Source organism: Oryza glaberrima, chromosome 1, assembly GCF_000147395.1.
Source record: "Oryza glaberrima chromosome 1, OglaRS2, whole genome shotgun sequence".
Taxonomy (NCBI): domain Eukaryota; kingdom Viridiplantae; phylum Streptophyta; class Magnoliopsida; order Poales; family Poaceae; genus Oryza; species Oryza glaberrima.
In genome coordinates, this window is record NC_068326.1 from 10901742 (window position 1) to 10923603 (window position 21862).

At 40.8% G+C, this 21862-nt stretch overlaps 1 protein-coding gene, 1 long non-coding RNA gene and 1 pseudogene across 2 annotated transcripts; 2 read left to right on the top strand and 1 right to left on the bottom strand.

Moving 5' to 3' along the window:
* Window positions 1-958: 958 nt before the first annotated feature.
* On the top strand, window positions 959-7419 carry LOC127760060 (disease resistance protein RGA5-like; annotated as a pseudogene).
* Window positions 7420-11643: 4224 nt separating this feature from the next.
* On the bottom strand, window positions 11644-12442 carry LOC127769743 (protein SENESCENCE-ASSOCIATED GENE 21, mitochondrial-like). Its single transcript, XM_052295375.1, has 2 exons — window positions 12256-12442; window positions 11644-12124 (listed from the first exon to the last, which is right to left on the bottom strand). The coding sequence occupies exons 1-2, from the start codon at window positions 12297-12299 to the stop codon at window positions 11887-11889; spliced, it is 282 nt and encodes a 93-aa protein (XP_052151335.1). The 5' UTR covers window positions 12300-12442; the 3' UTR covers window positions 11644-11886.
* A 7569-nt stretch (window positions 12443-20011) lies between these two features.
* LOC127760600 (uncharacterized) lies at window positions 20012-21862 on the top strand. The gene is made up of 3 exons (XR_008015112.1): window positions 20012-20120; window positions 20248-20352; window positions 20537-21862. It is a non-coding gene; the product is annotated as an uncharacterized LOC127760600 (long non-coding RNA).

Genomic DNA, 21862 nt, shown 5'->3' on the forward strand with positions numbered 1-21862 from the left:
TGCCATGTTGCTTAATTACTGTGTGTGATCTTGTGTGTGCTTTTTATATTTGATCAGCTGTTTGTTTCATAAGAGTGTTCATGAAATGAGTTTGCTAATACGCACAATTGAGTTCTCGGGTTCATTCCAGCAAATACATGCTTTCTGATCCGTGCTTGTCTTGTCCCGTTTTCCGGTGGGCTGGCACCGAATGTGTAATATTGCAAGAACCCCAAAATGTAGGATATAAATGATGTAAACTGAAGGCACTGTGCTGGAATGGTAATGGTAATGAACTTTTGGTTGTTTTGATTTTTTTTCTATATCACTACTAGCAAAACCATTTTTACCGTAGCAAATATTCTTTCCAGGCGGTAGGCCTCTCGGAGCCAAGCGGGCACCTACAAAAATGGCAGTGGGGTGGGGGGGGGGGGGTTGGCGAGACCGTCGTCCGTATGTGAAGATAGATTTTTGCAGGTGAACGGCATAAGGCGCTTTCTATGATTATCGCAAGTGGACGCCTTATGTGGTTCACCTACGAAAATATGTCACCTTATATCGTCCGCTGCAAAAAAAGAGGTTATAAAACTTTCTTTCCCGAGAAGCTGTGCGACGAGAGAAACACCATGGGAGGAAGCGGCACGAGTGGTGTAGGTAGGGCGACGGCCGGGAGCAGGAGGGCCTAGGGGAGCAGAGCAAGCGGGAGGAGGAGCGCGAGGCCGCCACCCACCCCTCAGCATCCCCTTGGGACCACCACTATTATTTTTTTTATGTCATCAAAACTAGCTATCTATACTGCTGGGATGTAATTTAGCCCGGTTTTGTAAGATGGGGTGGTGAAGATTTCTGATATTGCGGTTTAGGGATGTCAATTAAACTTGATGAAAAGATACGGGACGGCACGTGAACTTATTCGTCCGGCATATATTGGGCTCATCCTGTGTGGGCCTCAGCCCTCGAGCCTCACACGTGCCATCGACGAGCCCCTGTGCCGTCTAACCGCCGCCGCCGGCCCAGCGCGCCGCCCTCCCCCTCCGGCCGGCCGCCCCACCGTCGGCGCAGCCGCGCTTTGCTCCGACGGCGCCCACCGCTTCCGTCGGAGCTGGCCGGTTCATGTGCAGAGCGACCGGCAGCAGTGGCCCCATCGGCTAAAGCGGTGGCGACTCCATCTGCGGCGACGAGCCCATCGACTAAGGCGGCGGCGGCGGCGCAACCATCAGCAGATCAGCTACGGAGGCGGTGGACTCCTTGGCCGTTGGGGGAAGTGGAAAGCTCGGCGGAGGTCCTTGGTCGTAGGCCGAGCCTCTGCCACAGGAAGGTCTGGTTACACATGAAGCATGGGAGTTCATCAATGGCAAGCTTGGCCTTCAATATCACTCCAGTCCAATCGCCAGAACAATCCGTGTGCTCACTATTGCTCCATTTCTTTAGTCTTGTTCTCTTATTTGCTCAGCCTGATTATTCCGTTATATTTTCTAATATGAATTTCTTATCGATAAGACGATAGTGCTCTATCTGAATTTCATTTGTTAATTTCTCTAGCTTCAGTTTCTGATTGATGGTCCGATCTGAAATTCAGAAGCAAGAAATGCGATACCCATGCTAAAATTCAGTGAACTTTTTATCAAATCCCAAACAGTTCTTTTAGGCTGTTTATGATTCACTGGTGTTTTAGGTTGGCCAATAGGTATGTATGGCTGTATCATTATATCAAAAAAAAGATAAAATAGGTATGGCTGTATTTCCTTTACAAGTGAGAAAATCTGTTAGCTTCTTGGTAGGTTTCCTTATTGGCTATACTTGAATTTAGGCCAACTTACCTCAGTTCATCCACGGACCACGGTTCAGTTTCAAACTTGCTGTTATCTCTAGGGTGGTAAGATGGAGGAACTTCGAAAAGCTCTTATTACTCAGTGATCCATATGCATTGTCTATATTTGCACCATCAAATAGTACCTAAACATCGCGTTGAGTATAGCAACACTATCAATTTCAGGAATTAAGCCGGAGCTCCTCTGCATCAGTTATACGCGCACTAGCTAGATTTTGAAGTTAAAACCCCCTGGAGCAGCCGTGGCCCATGGGTGCAGGTGCAAAGACACCCAATAAATTATTTTTTACATGAAAAGGATAGATTTGGAACCAATTGTTGCACCATTGTTTTAGCCAAAACCAACAACACGCTTGCTTTACCAAATTCAACTGACCTATTCAAGTAGCACACCAACCAAAGTGCACACTAGCGTGCAGCAATAATCAATTTTGGAATCTACCATATTTTCTTTATTTAATTAATTTTTACACTAATTAGAGTTCTCCCATGATTACCCACCTTAATTTAGGAAGCATTTTTTTGGCTTTGTGAAGTTCCCCCAAAGTGCTACATTTTGGTTAAGAGACACTAAATGCTATTTCAAGTAGCCAAAACAAACCATATGGATCAGCTAATGTCTTTAAACTATGGAAACATGATGCTAGTTTGTGAATAACATGGTCTGCTATAACAATTGGGAATTAACAAAGCACAACTTGCTATAGTTCAACTGAACAAAATAATTTTCATAAAATGAGATCAACTTGGTGAAGGATGTGTAATTCTCCTGGAACTTGTCAAAATACTGTGAATATATATACTATTTTAGATGAATTTAGGAATGAGCGGATTTTGGTTAATAACCAGCTCCAGGAAGTTTTCGACTATAGAAAGCATTATTCACAAATTTCTAGGTTCTTTGCAACTATATTTGCAAAGAAAACAGGGATTAACAATTTTTGTATTGTGTGTCAAAAATCACAAGGTTTCAATTTTCAAATACATGTTTTCCTTATAAAAATCAACGGGAGAAATACTTGTCGTATATTGTGCTTAAAAGCTTGTATTTTAAGGATTCAGGCTTGTACTTTGACTTCAATTTTTAATTTTCACACTATAATTCAGTGACTTCTAAACATAAAACTTTGACTAATTCAAATTCATGTTAACTTGGAATTAGTATATTATCCTTTGTACCAATTCCATTTATGGGGATCCAATGGGGCCATGGATTAATCAGCTGGACAGCTGGTTGGCATAACTTCTCATTCTGTCCACGGGAAGATAAGTTAAAAGTCATTGTACCCACTGGAACATAAGTAGAACTCAAGAAATAGTACATAGTACATGATATTTTTGACCAGGAACCGAGTACATGATGTACATCCAATATTATTCGTCTACAATGTACACGATTTTTAAGGTGCCATGCATCGATAAAACAGAGACAGGCAAGAGTTGTGTATAAAAGGTAAATGAGCATGGCTCTTGTAATGATCTTCATCTATTTATACTCAGTAATTTCTTGCTCAATTGTTCTCTGTCCTCATAGACAAATTGCATATTGATTTCACTAATCCCATCCTCGCTCTAGGTGATTAGGTGTCAATTACCAACTAAGGCCATCGTGGTGAGTACTTCGGTGGGAGTGATGAACTCACTGCTTGTGAAGCTCACCTCCCTGCTGGGAGAGGAGTACAAACTGCTCAAAGGTGAGAAGGATGAAATCAAATATCTCTGAGACAAGATGAGCAGCATGAATGCTTTGCTTGTGACGCTGACAAACATGGATGGGCTCAGCGATCAACAAAAGGAGTGGAGGAACAAGGTTCGCAAGCTCTCTTGCGACATTGAGGATTGTGTGGACCGTTTCATGCACAAAATCAGTGAGCACAATGGATTGGCTGGTGACATCAATATCTGACTTTATGGCTCGTGTCCAGGATGCAATTGAGCATCGTGACAGGTATAAGCTCAGTGAGTCTGTCCCCACGGCTACACCGACTCATGTTGTTGCCATTGATCCTCAGCATCTAGCACTGAATGAAGAGGAAGATGGACTTGTAGGCATTGAAGGTCCGAAGCAGAAAATCATAAGAATGTTAATGGATGAAGAGGAGGGATCGTGGAAACTCAAGGTGATTTCCATCGTGGGCTCTGCTGGTATTGGCAAGACTACCCTTGCCAAGCAAGTGTACCTGGAAATCAAAGGCAGATTTGATTGTTTGGCTTTTGTGTCCTTGTCTCAAAATCCAAGCATGAATAAGATCTTCACACATACTTTCACAGGTGGGGTTCAAAACCCGAAGACCTTTGCACCGTGAGTATGATCTCATCGATGAACTTAAACAATATCTCAGGGGAATGAGGTACGCTCATTTGTGCGTGCAAATGTTTTATTTTTCTTTTTCTATGAAAGGATTTCTTCCTGGACTATAGTTGTTGGGCTAAATGAAGGGATCAAACTAAGTGATACAGATTACAGAGTAACATTTCTGGTAAATTATAAAAAAAGATATATGATAAAATGGCAAAGTCACCTTTTTAATGACTACATCAGCATCAAATTACTGAGGTCAGGATGAATGGATGGTGGTCTTGTGATCCCATAGAAAATGCCTCTTTTGCGCCTTGTTTACAATAACTATAGGTCAAGACCGACAGAAACAAATACATGAAACAAAAAATTGCAGTAGCTAGAGCTTTTGTAATACTGTATGCTACTATGCTGCGTAGCACTGTAAATTTCAGCTAAGGGTTTTTTTTTTGTTTTAGATTATTCAGATATATAGAATTTTATAAATAACAAAAAAATGAAAAAAATCACTATTTTATTTCTAAAGAGGAATGTTCAGAATTAAATAGTTCTCCTTCAGGATTATATTTTTTTTTTCAAAATATGTTCAACTTATGCTCTGTTTTTTTCCAACCAAAGTATACATTCTATACCATTTAGAACTCATATTTGTCGATGGTAATTTGTAGAATCAATCACTTGTCAGCGACAAAACATAGAATTTCTTAAGAAATAACCATCTTTATAAATTCTCTTGATAGGTACCTCATTGTGATCAATAATATTTGGAGTGAATCGGTATGGGATACGATCTGCTTGGCTTTTGCACTTCGTAAATGTGGTAGTAGGGTTATAATAACTACATGTATTGAGGATCTAGGGAGTGTATGCCGCCCAAACTTTTATGGGCACATCTACAAGGTTGAACCACTTAATGATTTTGACTCGAGAATGTTATTCTTCAGAAGAGTTTTTAGTAATGAGGATGCTTGTCCTGATCATTTAAGAAAAGTATCAGAGGAAATTTTAAGGATGTGTGGAGGTGTACCATTAGCAATAACTAGTGTTGCTAGCATATTGGCTGGTCAAGGTGACATGATGATCGAGAAATGGGGGAGGATACTAAGCTCTCATGGTTATAAGTTGGAAACAGATCCAACTATAGGATGGATGAGACATGTTCTGAGCTTTAGCTACAGCAATCTTTGTCCTGAACTTAGGACTTGTCTATTATATCTTTCTACATTTCCAGAATATAGTTCGATTCGCAAGGATGATCTGATCAGACAATGGATAGCTGAGGGTCTAGTTACGGAGAAATTTGGATGCGATCAGTATGAAATTGCAGAAATTTACTTCAATAATCTGATTAAAAGAAGTATAATCAACCCTGTTGATATCGATGATTGTGGAATGGTGATGTCTTGTCGAGTGCATGATCTGATGATTGATCTTATCATATCAAAGGCCATTGAAGAAAACTTTATTGCTATATTAGATGATCAGCATACTATGAGAGGATCTCATGAAGCACGTCGATTTACCCTTCACTTCAACCGAGACCTGGAAAATACAGAGCAGAACTTGGTGCTGACAAGATCAGTTCACCACCAAACTCGATCAATTAGCTTTTTGGGTCCTATTCAATGCATGCTTGTTATATCAGAGTTCAAGTACTTGCGACTCCTACAGATTGAAGTTTATTACTCAAACATTGACAGCTATGATTTAACTCATATGTGTGAATTTTTCCAATTAAGATACTTCAGAATCAGAGGTATCCTCTGCAAACTTCCAGAAAAGATTGGAGGACTCAAATATCTGGAGACATTCGATATAGATGATAACGTGAAAAATATTCCATCAGATGTTTGTAAGTTGTCATCAATGGCACATCTGACTTTACCAAAGCATGCAAAGATTCCCAGCGGCATTGATAAATTGGTAGCCCTCAGAACTCTGAAGGTCTCAACTAGCTATGATACATCAATAGAATTCTATGAGGGCCTTGGCTCTCTGAGAAAGCTAAGAGAGCTTGAGCTTGGTGCGACTAATTACATGTCAAGAGACAAGGTTGTTTCACTGGCTGCATCTCTCATGAAACTTGGAAGCTGCAGTCTTCGGTCCCTGATTCTTCGCAACGGTGACTTATCACTTGAGGCCGGTGACCGCCTGAATTTTTGGTCCCCTCCTCCGCTCCATCTTCGCAGGCTTCATGTTTTCGAGGTCGTCTTCTCATATGTTCCAGATTGGATCGCAAAACTTGATAAGCTCACAAGCCTGGTTATTCGTATTCGCGAGATCTCGAAGGATGGGTTTGGTGTTCTTGCAAGGTTGCCTTGCCTCCTTTTCCTTAGATTGAGTGTTCATCGCGTCAAGGAAGAAGACGCCACCATTGTTGTCTGCAGTAGGACATTCCAACATCTGAAGGAATTTTGGTTCAGATATAAGGTGCCATGCCTGGTGTTTGAGCCATTGGCGATGCCCAGACTGCAGATCCTGAATATACAATTCGACGAAGAATGCCTGTATGGAAGGGATGATGGTGTACCATGTGAACCGGCTGGCATCGAGCACCTGACTAACCTTATGCAAATCTCTGCACATATTCATCTAGCTCACCATTGGATGTGGCAAACTCCGGCCTTGCCGCGAAGAAAGGTTAAGCATTTTAGTGAAAGACATGATGAGGATGGCCATGGCCAGGTTGAAGAAGAAGCTCCAGTGTACAAAAAGGCAGCGGAGGCCATGTTGACAAGAGCAACCAGCAAGCATCCTGGGATTCACTATGTTAATATTCAGTTTATACAGATGTAAATGATCATCCTTTTTACAGAAGATTTGCTGCTAATGTGTATATGATGCTAGTGATTGCACATATTTCAGAATTGTACTTCCCACTACCATATTGCACCAACTAGTTGATAACCTGTAGCTGACAAGTATTATTGTTTTTAGTTTTCCATGATGAAATAACTTCAGAGTCCAAGCTTTACTTAGGGGGTACTTGCACAAGGTATAACACTGAGTTCAGAATAGGATCAAAGAACATTCAAGAAAAGTCACCCATTTCATGTATAAGTATTACTAACATCTTTAGTGTAGAGCATCTATAAAAACATCTCTAGTGTAGTGAAATTCAATAGTACACCCAATAAGATGACTGCGCATGTGCAGACACATCCTAATTAGCAATAGAAGTGTTTGCTTTTGTATGACATGGATGAAAATGGAGGCTTGGAGAAATTGGGTTGATTAGACCCGAAGGGTTCGTATCTTCTGCCTTCGGTCTCAAACGCAAACTTTACCGTTGCTTCATCCTTTCGGCGATCAATAGCCGTATGCACTGGCCCGATTAAAATGCTAATTGTCAAAGTACTTAATTAGCAGCTGCTCGTCTGTTTTCTTTTTCCAGGAAAAAAAAAATCCGGAGACACATCGTTCAGGAATAAAATGCCTAAGCGCTTAAAAACCACCTCATAACCCAAATGCCTAAAATTAGTGAATTTATTTTCCAAAAGCTTCAAGAAATTTATGTGAAAACAAAGATAGCCTTGATGTACTACTACTATGTGGAATCAAAGTGACAAGCACAGTAAGGTAAGAGATCAAACAAAGAGATGGAAGTTGCTTGCATCTCTAAACCAACTAAAATTGAGTATTATCAAAATTTTGTTAGGCAACAAAGTAAATACACTCTTACCTGGTATCCTACTAAAAGATATAAGAGAAGTTTTACTCTTATAAAAACATTACTGTATTAAAATTCAATATGGTTGAAAATCAAACTATGTAACAAACAAGTATTGAGCTAGAGCAGGGTTCAATATTTCGTCTTCGGTATTTGTATCGAGGTACCGATATAACGAAATTTCCGAAACGAAATTATATGAATTTTTGAACAAAATTTGATCAAATTTGAACAAAACATTACTAAATTTACAAAAAAAATTAAAAATTTCGATCGAAATAATATCATATCGAGGGGGTCCGATAGAACCGAAATTTCGTTCTGAAATTTAGAACCCTGAGCTGGACTACAAATTTCAGATCACTCCAAACAAAGGGGAAAGAGAAATGAGCAAATGTTCCTCGCAAGAAAAAAAAAGAAAGAAAGAAAGGAAAGGAAATTAAGAGAAAGAAAACGAAACGAGCACACGCGTGTTTAATTTTCTCTGCAGACCCATTCCGGCGTCGGGCGCGTGTTCTCTCGGCTGTGCACTGCTAGTGGTAGTGGACGAAGACTCGTCGTCGTCGACTACGGGTTGACTAGGAAGACGGACATGAGTTTCTCCACGTGATGTGTGGAGCCAATTTTCCAAAAGTACTAAATAGAAACAGGCCAGCACAGTTGTAAGCAATCTTGATTTTGCTCTTACAGGTTATACGAGGTTATTTGGCAACCTAATAACGACTCTAGGTCTCTAGCGTATAAAGGCATGAAAAAGTTCACTGAAAAGCTCAGTAGCTCACGACTCAAAATTGTGTTCTTGGAATAATTAGTTTTTAAATATATGACGCTGCTGAAATATGACCACTTTTCTAAAAATTTGAAGTAAATATAAAAAGTATAGGTAAAACACCTTTAATCACAAAATAATAAGTTACAATAAAATAAATAATATTTACAATTATTCCAAATTAGGGGATTCCTCGGTAGCCTTGCAGATTAGAAACTCTTGTTTATGTCAAGTCTTCGTTTATTTGTTCGGGAATTGGATTTTAACTAGCTCCATATATGGAATTCTTTCTATGCACTGTTCGGTATACACACCATATGCTATGAAAAAAACTAGAAAAATGTATATGTATATATGTAATTATAATTGTATTCCACCTTTATATATGTAAAGTCTCATTTTAAAATGTATTATACAGAGAAAAAATAATGAAATTCTAATATATTTACTCTTAAAACTGTAGTTTTTCCTTTTTTTTTTGTTACGGCTAAAAATATAATGGATTTAAAGTTGGGACTTTACCCATATGTGTGTATAACACTACTGAAAGTCACTACTAAAAAAATGACTTTCCTCAAACAATCAACACCAATTTTCACAAATGGCTGAGTGGCCCGGCTCCACCGAGATATCTGTAAAAATTGACATACAGGTGGCACACCCACGCACAAAAAATCATTTTTCGTAGGCAATCGGTTATGTCGCCCATGAAAAGAAAAATCATGAAAAACCTAAAAATCCCAAAAATTGAAGCCCTAACCCTAGCTCCTATTGGTGGGCGTCGTTGTTGTCGTCGCTGAGGCCCAACAGCTCCTGATGCCGCCGCCAGCGACGCATCCACTCCTCCTAAGGTCGGCGCCATCATAGTCCGCCATGCATCGTTGTTTATCATTGTAACCATTGTTGGATCCGCCGTCCTTAGGCTACCATCATTGTTGTAGCCCTAGTCACCGTCACCCCCTCCCAACTCCTCCACCGCCTGCACACCCTTGCCATCAGGGCCTTCGCTGCTGATCCTCCCCCATCCCAATGCCAGTGATGGCAGATCCACCCTTTGTAGGGGCAGCGGCGGCAGATCCGTTCGTCACGGCGCCACCCGGTGGTGGCTCCTGTCACGACACTGCTTGCCTGACTAGTCCCTTTGCTGGAGGATCTCTCCAGAGGAGGAGTAGAGGAGACGGAGGGGGAAAAGTAGAGAAGCTAAGGGATAGAAGGGAACAGGAGGAGTTAAGAAGAAAAAGGAAAAGGTATAGATGGCCAAAAGGCCCGCCCGGCATGGCCCGGCCTAGGCACGGTGAGGCACGGCCCACCAGCTATCGGGCCGGCACGGCCCGATCAGCACTTCGTGCTGGGCCGTGCCGGCCCATGGGTTGCACCTTTCGCCCAGGCACGGCCCACCAGCTATCGGGTCGTGCCGTGCCGGCCCGAAGGCACGGGCGGCCCATCGGGCCTTTTTTAGAATAAGTCTATTTTTTTGTCCCTCCTCTTTGCGCGGTTACATATGTATAGCTAAAATAAGTCTATTTTCCATCTCTCTTCTTTGGGCTGACATATGTATAGCTAAAATAAGTCTATTTTCCATCCCTCCTCTTTGGGCTGACATATGTATAGATAAAATAAGTCTATTTTATATCCCTATTCTTTCGGTCCATGGTATCTAATATGTCTATTTTTACTCCCCAATTTTTTTTGTATCGGGCCTGGCTGCTGGCCCATCGTGCCGTGCCGGCCCGGTCGTGCCGGGCCGGCCCATCGTGCCGGTGGAGGGGCCCAGGCATGGCCCGGTGGTCGGGCTGTGCCGTGCTTGGGCCGGGCTAAAATGTCGTGCCATGGGCCGGGCTGTCAGGCTTCGGGCCTTTTGGCCATCTATAGGAAAAGGTGGTGGCCTGCAAAAGTTATTTTTACGTGCGGACCTCTTGCCCGTCTAAAAAGTAAAGACGGACCACTTATGAGGTCCGCTTGCCAAAGTGGATTTTTTAAACAAGTCTTAACTCGGGAATGCTCATTGTCGGGCGTCCGGCGCGGGGGGAGCCGGATCGGACGCTCCCCCGTGCGCCCTCCCCTACGTGCGTACGGCCCACCCACTTCTCTCTCTCATTTTTTCAACAAAAGATGTTTGACCTAGTGCATTTACAATGTTTCACTATTTATAGATCCAATATTGCAGTGAATTAAAATACTCTTTTGCAACAAAAAAAACCCACATATTTTAGAAACTCTCTATTAAGGGAATTTAGTTTATTTTTTGTTCTACAAAAAATGTTTCACCTAGTGTACTCACAATGTTTCACTATATATAAATCTAATGTTGCAATGAACGAAACATTCCATTGCAACAAAAAAATCCATATATTTTGCAAACCCCCTATTAAGGGAATTTGGTTTATTTTTTGTTCCACCGAAAAATGTTTCACCTAGTGTACTCACAATGTTTCACTATGTATAGATCTAATGTTGCAGTGAACTGAAACATTCTTTCACTATTTGCTGAAACATTGTTTTTATATAAGGTGAAACAACACCCGATTTAAACGAGTGAAACATTTTCGATCTGCTTAGTGAAACAATTCCGATATACCTGGTGGAACATCGTGCAACATTTAAAAATAATTCAATAATAAGCTAATTTTTTTGTCGGAATATATCCATGTGTGGTCTTGTTTTGAAGATTTAATTGTAACGAATTTAATAGTGCAATCGGATCATGATTTGGATAAGTAATTTAAGAGAAAAATCAGTTTAAAATAGTTTTGTACGTAAATCGGGCGCTGACGTCGTGCTGACGTCAGGGCCCGATTTTAACCTGTTTGCATCGGGCGCCCGAGCGGGAGGCGTTCCCGTCTTAACTTGGTAGATTCTAAAAGAAGCGGTAGAATTTTTAAGTGCCATATATATATATATATATATTAGTTGGACTATGCACCTGAATCTTGCATGCATAGAATACGTTCCCCCATATATAATAACATAGATGAGGAATTTGCCTTCTTATTGAAGTTGAACACCATTTCATGCCAATATATATATATGTCCTCTGAAACTTTATGAGTTCTGCAGTATGAATGAAATACGCACGCATTATATATAGGCTCATGTTCTTATAATCCTCTATTAGTATTATTATCAATCTTCATACCATCTGAACAAAGGTAGCTCATTTCATATTAGAGAACACCGAGAAGACGAACCCAAAGAAGCAGTCGTCCTCAACGAAGCAACTCAAATTAGGCCTCACAAGCTCTCAAAAGGAGGCCAGCGACAGCGATCAACTAGGTAGCGCGCATCTCAAAGCAGAGTACATAGCTAGCCTCGACCGACCGATACGTCGACGATCTGTCTCAGTTGGCAGCCATCCTCTTGGAGTTGGAGAGCAGCTTGGCGCGCAGCTCCGCCGCGTCCACCTCCTTTGCGCCGCCGGCCGGCCGGTAGTACCCGGTCACCGGGTCCGGCACCCACGCCGTCTTCTCCTCGGCGGCCTTCGCCATCGTGCGCTTGGCCACCGCCGCCGCCACCTTCTTCTCGTCCGCCCTCCGGCCGGCTCCCTTCGCCACGGCCGCCGCCACCGAGTAACCCCTCCTGCAAATCATCATCACACATCACCCACGGATTAATTAATTGGCCATCAATACACAAAACAACACACTAACACAGCACTTGTAAAGAAAACAAACGATTTCATGGACAACTTGAATGCATGGAGAGCTAACCTTTGTGCCAGAAGGCTGAGACAGCTCGATGCAACCCTCTCCATGGATGATCAACTTTCTCTCTCTCTCTAAGTTTGAACTATATGTAAAAATGAGCTGGTAAATCAGGAATCTTGTTTGAGTTGTGAGGAAGGAGAGAGCAGCCGGTGGCTTGTTATATAGACATCGAGAGGAGCTGGAGGAAGAAGAAGAGAAGAGGAGGAGGCCAACGTACGAAGACGACGACGACCAAAAGGAAGGCTCTTGGAAGACGTCCAAGAGGCAAGGGGCATATGCATGGCACAAAAGCCGAAAGGCTGTTTCGCCACGTGTGGAGCCAGTGAGCCGGAGCCGCACGGCTCGACGTGGCTGGCACGCGGGGCCGACCAGCTCTCGCTGAAAGACGCTGAATTTTAGGCTGTGCTCAGTCTACGTTAAAATTAAAAGTTTGGTTGAAATTAGAATGATATAAGAAAAAATTAAAAGTTTACGTGAGTAGAAAAGTTTGATGTGATGGAAAAAGTTAAAAGTTTGAATAAAAAATTAGGATCTAAACACGATGTTAGTTCGATTTGATATTGATTCCCCTCCCCTGAATTCGTGGATGCGTTTAGCCGTCTTCTCGATTCGCTTCGGCCGCATGCGGTTTGAGTGGACTGCAATACAAAGGAGGCTTCTTTTCCCCGCGGCCGTAAGATATGATATGGATCCTCCCAGCTGGACCACGCTGTGTGGCCTGGTTTTTTCTTGCTTGGGGAAACCAAAGATAAAAAGACAACAAAATAAATGCCAAATGAGAGGTGTTGTGTGGAGCTAAGCCCAAATGATTAGGACATGTCGTTGATACATGATCATGATGTGTGTTTCGCAGCCAAACATTTTATAATGATCACCTATATTAATTTATTCGAGATCGACGCGCGGCGACGATATATAGCTTGAGACTTAATTTGGTGAGCATTTGTTTATTCCATTATTACAGGAAAAGATGAGCAAAATATATGGATCGGACGACAAAATTACCAACCATGCCAAGTCATACATACTTGGAAGAAGGCAACAAATTAAAGAAACGTTACATGTAACTTTTTGTTTTCCTTTTACGTGTGAACTTCAGGCTAGCTTCAGTTATACACACAACACAAACTAGCTAGCGCATACAAAACCAAATTAGCAAACCACACAATATGATCCCTTGTAATTAAAGCAAATGGAGATGACATGGAATCCGTGGCCCCTTTTTTCCACAAAAGAAAGAGGAGAATCCGTGGCCGTCAAGTCGGCTAGCTAAGCTCGCCCCTGCAAGCTGGAGTCCATGCATTTTTGCATATGCGTTGTGTTGACTAGTTCCCTTCTTGGCACACAACACGTGGATGAGTAAAGCTTCTCCATGAATTAACTCTTCTTTTTCTCCACTAATTTAACTTCTTCCTCGCTTTGTACTCTCAATCGAACGACCTAATTTTTTTTTTCACATGTGGCCAACGTTTCTCTCTGCGTACGCCAGCACGGATCGCATGAACACAACGCCGCTCGCGAAAGGGGGGAGCATGAGCCTGCAGGGTCCATTCGATCGCATATACGGCTCGAAAGGTTTGGCGAAAAAAAGATAAGGCAAAGATGTTTGTATATTTTGTTCATGGACATAATGATGAGGTCGAGTAGGATGAACGGACTGTTTTATTTGGGAAATATGTAGTGCAAATCACATACTCCCTCCGTATTCATAAAGAAAGTTGTTTAGGACAGCGACACGGTCTCCAAAACACAACTTTGACTTCTTATTTCTATAAAAATATTTATTGAAAAGTGATATATATATATATAGGGAAATTTTACGGTACAATATACTGCAAGTATATATGATCTAACGGTATAGATTGATTTTATTTTTTAGTTAATTAGCTTGCAGTATAAAATTTGAAAGGGTAATTTTGTCTTTTCTTCGTTATTCTATTATCAAATCGTGCTATCGTCATGTGCTTTGTCATCGGATGGCGCTCAGGATGCTCCTCCCCTAGTGCACGATAAGATCCAGGACCGGGTACGTACTCCCAATTAGATTCAATCTGAACTAAAAATTACTAAAGTGTTATTTTATTTTTTATCGAATTCCTAATATATCCTTCTATATACTGTCAGTATATACTGGTAGTATATTGTACCGTAAAAGTTCTCTATATATATGTATACTTTTATGAAAGTATTTTTCAAGACAAATCTATTCATATAATTTTTACATTTTTAAATTCAACAACTTGAGAGTTATTCATGATTTATATACCCAAGGTTTGACTTAAACATTGTCCTAAACGACTTTCTTTACGAGTACGGAGGGAGTATGTCATTAAAATTTGATAATTACCATTGAATCGATAAATAAACATTTGATATTCGTACATGTCAATTTTTACCCATGAGTAAATATATGAGTAAAATTTTTTACTCATAGTGACGTTGACGAATTACGTATGTCCATTTTTCGATACAATGGTAGTTTTCATGTTTCTACGTCGTATTTTCCTCAGTTTTGTTTCGTAAACATCATGATGACCATGATATATCGAATTTGTTACTGCAAATGGAAGGCTTGCGTGGCTAGCTCCTTCCCCTGCAGAAAGGTGAGTGCTACTGCTTATAATTACTACCCTAGTCACAAATAAATGTTATTTTCGACAACGACATAATAAAAACTTGAATCCAAAAATATATTCAAAATAAAGATATATTGACAGTCATAATTTAAACGTATTAATTGCATGTATTACAAGCATCACTTATTTTTATATTCTGATCAAGGGAGTAGAGTACTACTTAGCTACCCTGATCGAATCATAGGGGTTCGGATGTTCGATCGATCATTTGAGTTTTGGAAGAGATATATGCCAGCCTCTTGGTGTAAAAAAAAAAAAATGTCTACTCCACATACATCTGACTCCCATATATATCAACAATAGGAGCAACGATGACACACTGTGAGTTTGCGGGAAGCACAAGTGGTATATGCTGGTGGAGTTATGAGTGCATTACTCCACCTACTATGATTTAAATCCTACTATCCACAAATACTACATATAGACATGAGCTTTCAACGTAAATTTAGTGAGATCATGGATGTGTCGCTGATTTTCGCCCCTTAAAGCATATGTTAGGGGTATATTCACGGGGTAAGTGTGATGTTGCGTATATAGTGATGTGTGCGCATGTAGGGATGGCAATTTCCCCCGCAGGGCCAGGTCCCCTGCGGGAACCCGTCCCTACGGGGCCGGGGTCGGGTGTACTTTCTACCCCATGGGGAGTCGGGGCCGGGGCCCCGCAATTAGGTGGGTGGGGGTACGGGGGAGGTATTCCACCCGCGGGTTACCCGAGGGGCCCCGGAGGACGTATATTAGACTTATAAATATAGTGCCAATTCTAAATATAGCCCATTAGGTCCAACCCAACTTGATAAAAACACTAACCCTACTACACCCCACCCCCACTCCCCCATGCACAAACTAACCCTCCTCACTCTTCAGACGCCGCTGTTGGCACGCCAGTGCGCCCCTCCTCAGCGCCGGCGGCGCGCCCCTCCATCTCGCGTTCTCCTCTGTCCCTCCGGTCCTCCCATCTCCCTCTCGCCTGTCTCCCAAGTCCCAACCCCTCCTGTCTTCACGCGGTGGCAACCGGGCGGTGGCCGGGCGGCATGGCGAGCAGCGCGTGAGCGGCGGACTGTCAGCGCGACGGGTGGCACGAGGGCGGCACACGGGCACGGCGAGCCAGCGACTGGGCGGCACACGCAAGCCTCCTGCCACGCGCCCCTCTTCCTCCTTTCTCCACGCGGCGGCGAGCAGGGCAGCGATGCGCGGGCGTGGTGAGCCGACGACCGGGCGGCGCACGCCCTCCTGCTACGCGCCCCTCTCCCTCCTTTCTCCACGCGACGACGAGCAGGGCAGCGGTGTGCGGGCGCAGCGAGCTAGCGGCGCACGCCCTCCTGCCACGCGCTCCTCCCTCCTTTCTCCATGCGACAGCGAGCAGGGCAGCGGTGCACGGGTGCGGCGAGCTAGTGGCGCACGCGAGACTCTGCCTCCACTGCGTCCGATTGTGGGGCCCCGGAGGGGCCGGGGCTGGGGGTTGATTTGGCCCCGCAACTCCACTCGGGGCCAGGGCCGGGTGGAGAAGTTGGGGGTAGGGGATGGGGCCGTTCCAGCCCAACCCGTCTCCGACCCGCCCCGTTGCCATCCCTATGCGCATGTGTCTGCCGTATAATTAAAAAAATATATTTGTAAGTTTGCATGGATTGTATATATATGTGAATTTACGGCCTAAAAAAAAGATACGTGGATGGAGATATGTATGGATTTGATTGATTTACGCATTATCGATATATATCAATTATATATTCTGCGACATTATGCCACGTACAAGATCGAGATCCCTATATATCCTTAGATTTTTCATATAAAGTTGACAAATATGTCTGGATATTAACGGAGATGCTGTCGCATCCACAAACAAATTATGTACCACGCTAGCGCGCTGCTCTGTGAAGTTTTTTCAGGCAAATATTCAATGAAAGTGACAGACTAACATAAGTGCAATGTCGCTGCATGCACACTGGGGTCAAAATTATTTCACATTTGGCACGTCTTTTTTTTTTTATCTATCCAAGCTATTTCTCCATCCCTAAAAACGTACTCCAGTTTTAACTAGTCAAAGCGAGATAAAGCAAGATATTAAAAGATAATTGTGTCATTTAATTATTAAGACGGAGAGAAAACGAGAAGAGCCGAGTACTACTAGTTTTAAAACAAGAAAAAAAATAAAGATGGAGTAGTTTTAATAAGTCTATTGAACCCCACTTTAAAAAATATATTCTTTGTGGTACAAATTTAAGTTAAAACTAAATTTTGTTGGAAACGGAGGAAGTAGTCAACTTGAATTAAAGTGTGCAATTTAACTCCAGAGAAAATTGAAGAGGGAAAAGAGAAAACAAAAATTAAATATTGTTGATGACACTATCGCTCATTTCTTCTCTTTTTGAACCATCCAAGTCACTCTGAATTAAAGCATGCTCTGAAGTCTAGAGAAAAATAAACGGGTTTACACACTAGAAGAATTCAAACATGCACGAAAGGTGACAAAAGAAACAGGGACGAAATTAAATGCGCTGAAACGATTTTAACGACTTCAAACTTTCAGCCGTTTACTATACGACTTAGTTCTACGTCACCTACTCTACCCTCGGGTATGAAGTTTTGGCGTGTCACATCGAATATAGAGACACGCATTTGTATTAAACATAGTTTAATAACAAAATAAACTACAGAATCCGCCTATAAACTGCAAGATGAATTTATTAAGTCTAATTAATCCGTCATTAGCAAATATTTACTGTAACACCACATTGTCAAATCATAGAGTAATTAGGCTTACAAGATTCATCTCACAAATTAGTCGCAATCTATGTAATTAGTTTTATTTTTAGTCTATATTTAATACTTCATGCATGTCTTCAAACGTTTGATGTGATAGGGTGAAAAATTTTAAGGTTGGATTTAAACAGGGCCTTCGTCGACTGCTTTCTATAGTTCTGCTAGCTAGTTAATTGCACGAATGCAGTTAGAACTAAAGGCTACTTATCTCACTATTGTGAAAACGATTTTCGCGGATGGACATATTCCACTATACAGATAGGATCAATTTTTGATCATAAATGGCCGCCTGGGAATATAATATATCTTTGTAGGTGGACGTCTTAAGAAATCTATCTAGGATAATTAGGATAATTATTGTATATAGTCTTTTTTTTTCCTTCCCTAGCCCTGTCTAGTTCACCTAGAGTTTCAATCTCCTAAAACAAGCAAAATATAGGGGGATGTTTTGAACACAAAATATTCGATGGATTTTTCTATAGTTGTTAGATCCCTACATTCCCTCTCTTGTAATTAGGAAGTCCTTTTTTTTTAATTTTAGGTCTTAATTGTGATGGATCTATGTATGCAAAGATTGTTAAAGCACTACGTGTATACTTCTTCTTTATTTTTTTTTTACTCTTTATGCTCATGTTGTCCTCTCATCCCCTAGTGGTTAAACGTGATGTTTTCATTGTTAAAAATATATGTTTTGCCCACTTCTAATTTCTAGATCTAGATATGACAAAGAAAAAAATATGTATTTTGTTTATGTGAAATTTATAGATCTAGCTAGTTACAAAGAGAAAAAGATAATACAGTGCCGATTTATTTTTAATCCTCATCCCCTAGTTATTTTTATTCATCTTTCCCATAGCGAGCAAAGTTATTTTTCTATAAATAGGTATTTTGTGCAATTTCAGTATGTACAGATTATTTTCTTTATTTAATTGTATATGAAATATTTTTCAGAGACATGAACACACAATGGATGTATCATACGTCGTCAAGATATATACTGTCATAAGGATGAAGTATCTAAATTATTGATATTGCCAAGACGCATGTTTCTAATAAGAATACAACAGAAATTCATTGTCCATGCACTGATTATAGGCATAACAAAGTATGGGCAGATACAACGAGAATCATGAGCACTTAAGAACATCAAAATGATTTTGATGACATAGATGATGGATAGTTGTGGTAACAATATTATTGATTTGGAGAAAATGCTATGCCATACAGAATCTGAGGTGCTAATGGGTCGGATAGGGGTTTAGATAATTTTGAAGCTTTACAAAAAGCAGCAAAGGAACTCGTACGATGAATCAAACGGGGAGTTCTCAACATTATATTCAGTAGTAGTTTCCATAATCTACTAGAGCTTTTGAAATATCCTAGTTTTATAAATTTCGGTTCTAGATTCATAGTATTAAAATATGTCACAATTTATACTAGATTTATTTATTTTGAAATGAAAAGAGTACTTAAGATAAACCTAATTAATTAATTAATTAACCATTTTTGTTGAAAATCGATTTGATCCTTACCCGCAACAATAGACAACAAAAGTTCTCTCTCTATCCATAGACCAAAATTAGCAATATTATACAAACCAATCCAAAAGGATTCGATAGAAAATTCAAATACTATGATGATATGTGTTGATCCTAGAAATCAGCAATAAGAAAAGGGGTTGTGTACGAGATCAAAAGTGGATGTGTAAAGAGACAAAGGTCTAAACAGGTTCAAGCCCTTTCGATGAGAGGTAATACCCTACTCCTAGTTCGGCAATTGTATCCGTCGGATATTGTATTGATCTAACAATCTTGGGTGTGATTATGTCCTTGGAGTGCTCCCTGCCCACCTTATATAGGTTGGGCGACAAGGTTACAGAGGAGAAAAACCTAGTCAGATACGACATGGATTTCCTTACACTGATATATAATCGTATAAGATTAAAACTACGGACTATGCCTTAGAACACAAGGCAATACAATGTCCAAAACCTAATCTATTTACATAACATACGGATCTGGCCTACCTCCTATCTCCAATCGGATAAGCTGTCTATGTGATATATGGTACTCGTAATCTTCACAATATGCCTTAATGATTATTTAATGGTTTGTAAGCTATATAATCCTTTTCTTCCTGTATAGTTGATACCCACTAAAGCCATAATTGTTATAAAGCTTAAACCACAGTTCATCACGTCATCACTTCAGCTAGCCCGTTAGATTGATATAACCGTGGCTCATGCAAATGGGCCATATTATAGCCCAGTTAATCATTCCTCCGCATCACGGCCCTATCAACCCCTCACGCTCCCAACAAGCGCAAGTCGAATTGCCGCATCCCTCCCCTTCGATTGGTCCTTCCGCCTTCCTTGCCTGTTCGTTTTCCTCTTCAACGCAAATCAACAAAAAGAAACTGTTACGCCGGCAATTAGAAGATCAGGCGTCGTAATCAACCCCATTAATTCCCTTTGTAAGCTTCTTTCAAATTCTCCAATGTGAAGTGGCAGTGCCAGTTCGAGAGCTTAGAACCAAATGGCTCCCCTATATATATCAACTCTGATGCTTGATGGATTACTCATGGGTTTTGTTTTTTTCAGTCTCACTTGGAAACCATCGACCAGGAGCTCCTTCCTCTTCCCGAGTTCCTGCGTCTTTGGCTCCAACGCTGCCAAACTGAGTGGCAATCCCCATCGGCATTTGTTGTTAGTCAAGCCCTCACCCTGCCCTTCCGTGCTGCACATCTATGCACACTGGCCAATCACGCATACCATTTGTTCGATAAAATGCCTACATGGATAAATGCACCTATATATGTTTAGATAGTCATTGTTGTTACTTTCGAGCTTGTTCAGTAAAATGCTTAAATGCATGGTTCCATCTTTTTAGGTACTGTGCCAGTTGTGGTTGCTCGCATATTGGATCATCAAATATGTTGGATTTTGTGCTCATTTCTCCACAGGCGTATGAACTTATCCAATGTTTTCCACTGGAGCATCCTAAGGATGTTTCCAATATTTACGGTATGTATCATGCATATGCTTCCAACATTATGTTGTTCTCTCATGTCTGTTTATTGGTGTATCGTTATTTACTATTTTTTTACTGGATTGGCGTAAGCCGAAGTATTTACATATATATGTTCTTGAGTGGCATGCTGTTGGTCGATTATTGAATAATGTACTAAGCATCTATGTGTTCGCCTAATCCCTAAGCTTGACAAGTAAAGTTTATCAGCATGAAGAAGAAACATATAAGTTTGTCTACAGATTTCCTGTCCAAAACTCCAAATTGAACCATTTTAGTTAAAATTTATTTTACTAGAACCTAATATAATTTGATATATATTCTCAAAATGACCGAGTCAGTACGTTTTCATTTGCTCCATTTTCTCATCAACATTTTCACCACTGTCTAAGAATGTTTGTTGATTCCCAGTTTCCCACCTTCTCATGAGGTACAGAGATAGATGCTTTAAACCATGTTCTCGCAGTTAACTGGATAAGAGCTATGTAGATTATCTCATCTTCCCTTTTTAACACATGAATAAAAGGGCATCATATCTACAGTGTTCTTATTGTTAAGACAAATAAACTAATTTTGTGTAATTTCTTTTTTATTCCTTGGATACCTATCAAAGGGAATGCAACCCAAATATTTTTGTTCCTTTATTCATTAGTAATAATACACATGGCTTTTTATCAGTTTTTTTGCTGCCTTCTACTTGGTGCACCTCAAATCTTTGCTACTTAACCTAATCTTTTTATCTGTAATATCTTACATTGTCTATCAAATTTATTTATGTCCACTAAAAACCTGATTTGGCAAATATGTTATATGATCTTATATTGTTTTCAGTAATCAATATTTTTTCTTGCTTGATTGTTCACATAGAGTTTCACACTAAAAAAATTGTTAGTAGTTACCGCAGCAAAGCGCAGGGTATCACCTAGTTATTATAATCACACCAACCATTTGCAACTTATAGCCATCTTCGGCGTCTATGCCAATCATGCCTCTATGCAGCTGGCACTACACCACAGTATAGATATAAGCACTTGATCTATCTAGATAAACAGCTATTAGTTGCTATTAGCATAGCCAGAAATTTTCCAATGGATAGTTCTACTTCACAAGTTCATATCATATATCATTTTTTTAAAAACCACATAGTTAAAAGGTAAGATAAATATAGAATGTCTCGTAACATCAATA